Below are 9,189 nucleotides of genomic sequence, written 5' to 3'. Positions count from 1 at the left end.
GGGGGGGGGGATGCATGGAGCATCCTTGTCATGCCTGCTGTGACAGGCGGTGACTCACGCCTCCCTGAGGACAGCTCTGTGAGGAAGGGCTTGCCCTCCCCGCCTGCGGAGATGCCTGGGATGCCACGTCGTCCAGCTGCTCTTTGGCAGTGACCTGAGGTCCGCGCCGCCCTGGGTCTCCCCCACTCTGCACGGCTGCCGAGTGTCCGTGTCCATGCGGGTGTCGGCTTGTCGTGTGTGTGAGCGCTCAGCTCCCCAGTTGTTGGCATCTGCCTTTCCCTGCGGCATTGTTAATCCCTTGCATTCTACCAGCACTCACAGGCACAGGGACTGGAGAGATAAACAGTTCTTGCTTTCAAAGAGCCTGCCTTCTAATGGAGAAAGAATGTAAGCAGACCCTCAGTGATGGAGGCTGAGGGGATGCCGGGCAGGACACGTGGTGCGTGTGCGGGCACCATGCCAGAGCACTGCGGACCCTGGGGCACCGACTGTAGAGGCACCCTTTTCTGTCCGCCAGGCTTGTCTCATTCCACACCGTGGAGGACGGGGGCTCAGAGAGGCACAGCTCCGGCTCCAGTCACACATCTGGCAGGCGGGTTCGCTGGCATCCTAACCCAGGGTGGGGATTCCAGGGTCCTTGCTGTTTGAACACTGTTCGTGCAGGTCCCACCACAGTTGTTTGGACCTGCCTGCATGGACTGTTTGTAAACAGTGGATCTTGGTAAGCAGAAGCTACTCAAGCACCTTTGAGCACAGTTTCTGGAGGTTTCTTTCAGCTGTTAGCATCATCAGTAGCCAGCAGGCCTCCAAGGGAGAAAACAGATGAAATTCAGGCTTGCTGCAGACTTTACATCAGGCAGAGGTGTCTGTGTGGCCCCCTTCTCCTTGGCAGAAAAATTCTGGCACGGCGGAGATACCTTAGCAGATCAGCAGTGCTGCCTCTGCCTTTGGACCGGGTTTCAAAGACTTGGACGACAGAGTGGAAAACGAAAGGCCTGGAACATTCTGCGGCTCTCAACAGCCCCCCTCCCTCCTCCTGCCCTTTGTGTGGTAGACGCTCCTTCGCTGGGACGTCTTGTCCCTCTGGCCAGCTCTCCATCTCTGGGATGCCTTCCTGACCACCCGCGCCCCTGAGGTGGGACCCCACTGGAGCCCCAGCACAGCGCGTCTTAAGGATCTGCACCCGCATCTTTTCCCACAGGGGCCTTGGGGTCTTGATGTCATGGAATGTCCTGGCCTCCAAGCATCAGGGACACATAAAGACACAGTCTAGTTTGACTCAGACTTTACCACTTTAAAATGCATACAATGCTTTGTACTGAAAGAAAAAAAAAACCTCATGAGGTAACAGAAAATAAGTAATAAATGATTGCTTATGAAAGAATTCTTTTTTTTTTTTTTCGGTACGCGGGCCTCTCACTGTTGTGGCCTCTCCCGCTGCGGAGCACAGGCTCCGGACGCGCAGGCTCAGCGGCCATGGCTCACGGGCCCAGCTGCTCCGCGGCATGTGGGATCTTCCCGGACCGGGGCATTAACCTGTGTCCCCTGCATCGGCAGGCGGACTCTCAACCACTGCGCCACCAGGGAAGCCCTGAAAGAATTCTTGATTGGGGAGGAAGAAGACACGAGTTTATAAAAACAAAACCCTCACCTCTTTGGAGTCAGGCACACGTGGGTTTGAGCTCGAGCTCCTACACTTACAGACTCCACCTCTGGGCTCGTTTTTAACCTCCCTGAGCTTTGTTCTCTCCTCCATAAAATGGGAGTGATTAACACCTCCTAAGAGCCTCACGTTTGTTTAGTTGGCTAACACAGGTAGTGATTAACACAGGGTCCTGAGGCATTTGGTTACAGAGAGCTATAACTAATATGATAGTGGGAAATATCAGTACATCAGTGTCTGCCTTTGTCATGTATATTTTGACTGAGGTTTCTCTGGCATTTTTTTGTGCTCATTTCAAGACATCTTTTTGCTATTAGATTGAAAAACATAGCTTGTGAGTCATGGTCTGCTTTATATCTGGAAGAAGCCCGGGCTTGTTTTCGATGGATGCTTGGTCAGACACTTGGATCCTCATCTCTTTTTATATAGTAAACAAATGGATGCTTCCAGAGCACAGTCATTTTGCAAATTGCACAGCGGCCTGCTAATGGCATAGGACGGACGCTCCTGGGTAGTGCTCCGCAGACGTGACGCACTGCTTGTCGATACATGCAGTCTCTTCAACAGCGTCGTTCAGACTCGGAGACGCCCCCCGGGTGTGTGCTTCACACCAGCTTTCAACGTTGCAATTTGTAAACCTGCTCTCATCGTGTACTTCTCTGTACAGTATTGGGAGAGTTTTCAGCATTTTATCAGCTTACGGCATTCCAGTGTCCTCCAGAGACTCAATTTAGACAAACTTAATTGTAAAAAGTAAAATAATGATCTTGTTGCTAAGATTTTGACTTTCTTTTCACCTATGACTGTAAGACATCTATCACCCAGATAGACACACCGCAGGTAACAGCGGTCCCTCTTACTTAGCTGGTCTGTGTGTTGGGAATTGTGCCGGGTGCTTTTACATAGTTTCTTTCTTACCGTTGCAAAAGCCCAGCAAGATGGGCATCTGTATTCTGTAGTCAAGGGGGCTGTGGCCCAAACTCTTCACATAACCGGTCCGCGGCTCTGCCTGGAAGGACAGGGATTCCAGGTGTCTCTGTAGCTCTGAAGCCTGCGGTGTTTCTCTTCCTCAGCCTCTGCCCCCAGCCCCACACAGGACATTCGCTTTCCAGTCACCTCCCACTGTGAACAGACCTTGCTGTAGGGGTTCAGCACACCACCAAACCCTGGTGCCGTCTTCCTGAAGAGGTGCAGGCCTGATGGAGGCTCGGCGTGACCCCCTCCCTCCTCCTCTGCCCCTCCCTCGTTCTGGGAAGCTCCTTTGTTGGTTTTGATGAGTTGACCTCTGAAACCTCTGCCGTCTTAGGCCTCAGAGGCAGTGCCAGGACTCGGCTCATCCTTACTCGGTTCTCTGGAGCTCTCTTCCTCATCACTGCATTGGTGAAACATAGATGATCTGGGGAAAACCTGAGTTCAAGGCCCGCGTGGTCACAGGGAGCTTGGATAGGACAGAGGCATACAGGGCCCTTGGGTCGTAGGCACCTAGGCTGCAACTGACACGTGGAGTCTTAGAGTTCTGTTCAGTGCTCTTGAGAGAGGCTGTAGGAGATGGGTCTTTTCGAGGATTACCTTGATTTCTATTTTTTAAAGAAACTGCCATCTTTAGAGTCTTTAGTGAATGAAATATTCTGGTTTGCTAAAATGGTGAGAATTACTCATTTAGATCAACCGTCATTTATATATTGAGCATACACTCTTGTCCACGTAGTCTTCTAGACTCTTTCTCTTTTTGTTTTTTAACATAAATATATTTACTTATTTATTTATTTATTTTGGCTGTGTTGGGTCTTCGTTGCTGCGCACGGGCTTTCTCTAGTTGCGGCAAGCGGGGGTTACTCTTCATCACGGTGCGTGGGCTTCTCATTGCGGTGGCTTCTCTTTGTTGCAGAGCACGGGCTCTAGGCACATGGGCTCAGTAGTTGTGGCGCGTGGGCTCAGTAGTTGTGGCTCGCAGGCTCTAGAGCGCAGGCTCAGTAGTTGTGGTGCACGGGCTTAGTTGCTCCGCGGCATGTGGGATCTTCCCAGACCAGGGATGGAACCCATGTCCCCTGCATTGACAGGCGGACCCCTAACCACTGAGCCACCAGGGAAGTCCTCGACCTCTTTCGCTTGCACAATATTTTTTCGACTCCACCATGATGTAGGCTGAACCACCCTAAAATGCAGATCCAGAAAATGAGGCTGGTAGAGAGGCAGACTTGTTCAAAGCACAGAACCAGTGGAAAGTGCAGCTGGATCTGATTTTAGACCCATCTGTTCCTAGTAACCATGCATTCTTATAATGAAATGGATTAGACATTTTGCGGGGGGGAGGAAGAGGCTTAGGAAACAGCTTATGTGCTTTACTTTTTTTTTTTTTGAATTTTTGAATTTTATTTTATTTATTTTTTATACAGCAGGCTCTTATTAGTCATCAATTTTATACACATCAGTGTATACATGTCAATCCCAATCGCCCAATTCATCCCATCACCACACCCCCTGTCGCTTCCCCCCTTGGCGTCCATGCATTTGTTCTCTACGTCTGTGTCTCGATTTCTGCCCTGCAAACAGGTTCATCTGTACCTTTTTCCTAGGTTCCCCAAATATGCGTGAATATATGATATTTGTTTTTCTCTTTCTGATGTACTTCACTCTGTATGACAGTCTCTAGATCCATCCACGTCTCTACAAATGACCCAATTTTGTTCCTTTTTATGGCTGAGTAATATTCCATTGTATATATGTACCACATCTTCTTTATCCATTCGTCTGTCGATGGGCATTTAGGTTGTTTCCATGTCCTGGCTATTGTAAATAGTGCTGCAATGAACATTGGGGTGCATGTGTCTTTTTTTTTTTTTTTTTTGCGGTACGCGGGCCTCTCACTGCTGTGGCCTCTCCCATTGCGGAGCACAGGCTCCAGACGCGCAGGCTCAGCGGCCATGGCTCACGGGCCCAGCCGCTCTGCAGCATGTGTGATCCTCCCGGACCGGGGCACGAACCCGTGTCCCCTGCATCGGCAGGCTGACTCTCAACCACTGTGCCACCAGGGAAGCCCCTGCATGTGTCTTTTTGAATTATATTTTCTTCTGGGTGTATGCCCAGCAGTGGGATTGCTGGGTCATATGGTAATTCTATTTTTAGTCTTTTAAGGAGCCTCCATACTGTTCTCCATAGTGGCTGTATCAGTTTACATTCCCACCAACAGTCTATGTGCTTTTCTTGATGAATCGCTATGGCACGTAATAGCGTTATTATAATAGTGTAGTGGTGGTGGAATTATGAGCCCCAGTGTTCCACTGGGCTGTGGCTGAAAGGAGGTTTGGAGATGCTGGTGAGGTATTGTGCCTTGTTGTCCCTTCACTGAAAGGTCTGGTTTCCCATGCTCTTTGAGTTCTGATGTAAGTGCTTCAGTGTTTGTCTCAGTCACAAATGGTAGTGAGCTTGCAACTAGGGAAGGTCATGACCTTTCTTCTACTTGTTGTTTACAAAGGCTTTTTAAGGGAGTACTGGATTTTTACAACTAGCAGACAGTGAAGCCAAGAGTAAACTGGCATTGGGAAAGGCCTCCTCACTTTGGTATGAACTTTGCTTTGTGTCCCTCACTGATTTTTCTGACTTACTTCAGATGTCCAGCCAGACTGCCAAGTAGCGGAAGGTGGTAGCAAGTAATTGCCCAGTAAGTAAGGGGTCCCTGAAGGAGGATGGGCAGCCATACCTGGGTTCTCGGTGTGGGGTGCAGGGGCGACTTAGAGGCAGGCGAGGCTGGGCTGGAATCTGGGCTCTGCCCTTGCTGTCTGGGTTAGCTGGCAGCTCCTTCTTTGGTGACTCAGTGTTCACACCCGAGTGATGACATGGTCACACCTTTCCTGCAAGAATATTCTAAGGAGCACGTGAAACAATGGAATATAGGGGACTGAGCGTAGCGCCTGACGTCTGACGTGTGTCTGAGGGACGCGGCTTCCCTGCTTCCCTCGATGCCTCTGCTCCTGCCCTGGGCGCACTGGCATGGTGTTTGCCGAGGTTGGGCCCAGGGGTCCAGCCCGCATCCCTAGCCCCGGTGCAGAAGAGGTACCCCGCAAATATTTGTTGAGTGAATACAACCCCTAATTTGGTCGTTGCTGTGGCTACGCGGCAAATATACAAAAAAACGCATTGGAACAATGTTTTTGATTTGCCTTTTTTTTTTTTTTTTTTTTTTTTAATGCCTCACTGCTCCTTCAGCCTTAGGGAAGTAAAGATGTTTACAGATATTTCTCTGTTTTGTTTTTTCTTTTTTTCAGTGCCTGAAACAGTACGTGGAACTCTTGATCAAAGAAGGATTAGAAACTGCAATTAGCTGCCCTGATGCTGCCTGCCCCAAACAGGGCCACCTACAGGAGAACGAGGCACGTTCAGCTGGGAAAACTGGGGTGCACAGCGGATCGGGGGTTATGGGTTCTGTCTAGGCTGACCTGGCATTGGAGTCTAGCCCTCAGATTGTTATACTCCTTTTTCTTTTTTCCCTTAGATCGAGTGTATGGTTGCAGCTGAAATCATGCAAAAATACAAAAAGCTACAATTTGAAAGAGGTAGGTGCCCCAGTGCCTTAGCCCGTGACAGAATCCGGGTAACTTCGGGGAGTGCTTTGGGTGATTGTGATTATATATCATTTGGCTACAGCAGAAGTGAAAACATTGATGTAAATTAGACTTCTAAAGTTCGGCTGTCATTTGAATTCTCTGCAGAGCTCACAGTTGGAAGGCCTCTGTTGGGGATCTAGTTAGGAACAGGAAAGATTCGTGAAACACAGCTTGCTTCTAGGGGTTTGAGATTTTGGGGGTAGTTTAAAGAGACCCTCGTGGGGCATTATTCTCCAGCCAGGTTAAGGCCTAACAGTCTGAGAACTAATTCTTTGACCTCCGGAGAATTTAAGAGATACAAAGGCCTGGAAGCAAGTCCCGAGGTCACGCAGGGTGGAATCGTGGCGCTCGCCATCCTGACCGCACGCATGTCCGTCGCCTTCACAGGCTGCACGCTGGGACCAGTGGGTGCTGAGTCCTTAGTTCACCAAGTCTCCCAACAGCCCGACAAGGTTGTCTGTTAACCTGACACCCACAGAGACTCACTGACGTGCCCTGATTTCCATCTCTGGCGGGTAGTGGGGTGGGGTGCGGACCAGGTCCCCCGCAGTGCCCTGCCCAGCCCTGCTGGCTGGAGCCGGGCCGCTCCAGAGTTCAGACACGCTGAGCATCCGGGATGGGTCTTTCTCTTTGCTGTCTGAAATACTTCAGGATCATAACATGGTATTCTAAAGAGTCTGTGGATTCTGTTTGGCCTCGTTTTCATGTATATTCTGGACCTTGGGCTCATCTGAAAAGGAGCAGAATAAGACACGGGTAGAAAGAAGATGCTCTGTATGTAAAACTTTGTGAAGATGCTGCATCCCGACTGTAAAATTTTCAGCTCAGCTTGTGAGCACGGAAGTTTGCTCCCCGCTCTTCCTTGACTGGTTCTCAGTCCTTGCCTGGATCAGGCATTTATGAGAGATGAAGCCCTGGGTGGCGTGTTTACAGGAAAACACCATCAGGATGGGAATGGAATGCGGAATAGACTAGAGGAAAGTGTCCAGAGACTCTTAGTTTAGCTGAATGTGGAAACTTTTCTTTTTTTTTTTTTTTTTTTTTTTAAAGAACTGCTAAAGATAGCTGCATTTCCTCTTGAGGCTCACTTCTCAAGAAAAAAGAAAAAAAAAAAAAAAAGGTAATGTGTGGCCAACCTAAAAAAAATCAAACAGGATTTTTGATGGCATTGAAATTTGTTTTCAAGAGTTTATTTAGTCAAATGCCATATATTGTTTGGTTTGGGGCAGTTTATAGCTTAAATATAATGCCATGTGATACAAAAGTCAGTATGTGGAGCAATAAAATTAATTTGGATTTCTGAGACTTTGAGCGTCTTCTGAAAACATTTTCCAGTGGGAATCTTGACAGAAACTGGCAGTTACTTGGGTTACAAGAAAATGAACTTTCTATGACATTGAATTTAAAAACGCAGCTGGGTAAATATTCCTACATAATAATTTTAACTGTGTTATTTCTTCCGAGCTTTAGCTTAGTCCAAGATTTTCTTTTTCCTTTGCATAATAATGAACCCAACTCGACTTAGGTTAAAAAAATATCTCTCAAACCCATCACTTTAAAACATTTTTCTAGCATTACGTTCAAAGCAGCAAAACACACAAAAAGGACTCGGACTTAATAGGACCAGAGACCGGTCTGAATGAGATGTTAAAATGTTAGGGCTAATAAAATACAGCTCTTGATTATAGCTGGTCACTGAGCAAATTCTGAGACAGGATCAGTGAGCAAGTTTCAACGTACTCCCTCCCTTTGAAATTCGTTTTCAAATGAGGATGGTGACTGGATTAAAAGTGACAGTTGCCATGATTTTCTGACAACCGTTAGTTACTAAAAAGTCCTATGGTTAAAGTTTCAAACACTGTCTTCCTGTGAACTTTGCACGTCTCATCTTATATCAGAGCCTTGATTTTAATCTGAGTTTCCCCACTCCTCCAGCCAGGTCCTTGGGAAGCAGGAAGCCAGGAGGGAGGCTGTGAGGTGCTTTCTGAGTACCTACTCTCCCAACTGGAAGACCCCCAAGGCTGGGAACAAACAAGCTTCCAGGGAAGGTCCATCGCCCTTGCCTGCGTTCCCCACTGGACTACACACGAGCTCCTATTTGGGCACCGACCACACCACGCTGTAGGCATTTGTTTACATATCCAGGGCAGTGAGAATGGACCAGTATGAGTGGGGATGCTGGGCCCTTCACAGTGTGCTTCTCAAAGGACAGTTGTGTTTAAGAAAGAAAAACATCTTTATGTGGCACATATATACAATGGAATATTACTCAGCCATAAAAAGAAACAAAATTGAGTTATTTGTAGTGAGGTGGATGGACCTAGAGTCTGTCATACAGAGTGAAGTAAGTCAGAAAGGGAAAAACAAATACCGTATGCTAACTCATATATATGGAATCTAAAAAAAAAAAAAAATGGTTCTGAAGAACTTAGGGACAGGACAGGAATAAAGACGCAGATGCAGAGAATGGACTTGAGGACACGGGGAGGGGGAAGGGTAAGCTGGGACGAAGTGAGAGAGTGGCATGGACATATATACACTACCAAATGTAAAATGGATTCCTAGTGGGAAGCAGCCGCATAGCACAGGGAGATCAGCTCGTGCTTTGTGACCACCTAGAGGGGTGGAATAGGGAGGGTGGGAGGGAGGGGATATGGGGATATATGTATATGTATGGCTGATTCACTTTGTTATACAGCAGAAACTAACACACCATTGTAAAGCAATTATACTCCAATAAAGATGTTAAAAAAAGAAAGGAAAGAAAAACATCTTTTAAAAGAGTTGGGCTTTTTGATAAGTAGAGCTATTAGGGAACTGCTTCATTAATCTATTATGAATATACCTTTGGGAGATGGGAGTTAAGATGAGTTTCTTCTAGTGTGCCAGAAAATACACTGCTTGCCTTGTGTGAAAATATAT

General features: G+C 47.6%; 1 protein-coding gene across 3 annotated transcripts in view; it reads left to right on the top strand.

Annotated features, from left to right (window-relative positions):
• The window catches only part of RNF144A (ring finger protein 144A), a 90,715-nt gene that overhangs the window by 58,180 nt on the left and 23,346 nt on the right, over positions 1–9,189 (top strand). For all 3 annotated transcript variants that reach the window (XM_024737724.1, XM_024737723.1, XM_024737722.1), the window contains 2 exons: positions 5,929–6,033; positions 6,156–6,216. In XM_024737724.1, the coding sequence (XP_024593492.1) occupies positions 5,929–6,033; positions 6,156–6,216 (166 nt within the window). The remainder of the gene's footprint in view (positions 1–5,928; positions 6,034–6,155; positions 6,217–9,189) is intronic.

This window comes from Neophocaena asiaeorientalis, unplaced genomic scaffold, assembly GCF_003031525.2.
Source record: "Neophocaena asiaeorientalis asiaeorientalis breed wild unplaced genomic scaffold, Neophocaena_asiaeorientalis_V1.1 scaffold396, whole genome shotgun sequence".
Lineage (NCBI taxonomy): Eukaryota > Metazoa > Chordata > Mammalia > Artiodactyla > Phocoenidae > Neophocaena > Neophocaena asiaeorientalis.
Note: the sequence above shows the minus strand (reverse complement) of the source record. Positions and strands in the feature narration are given on the sequence as shown.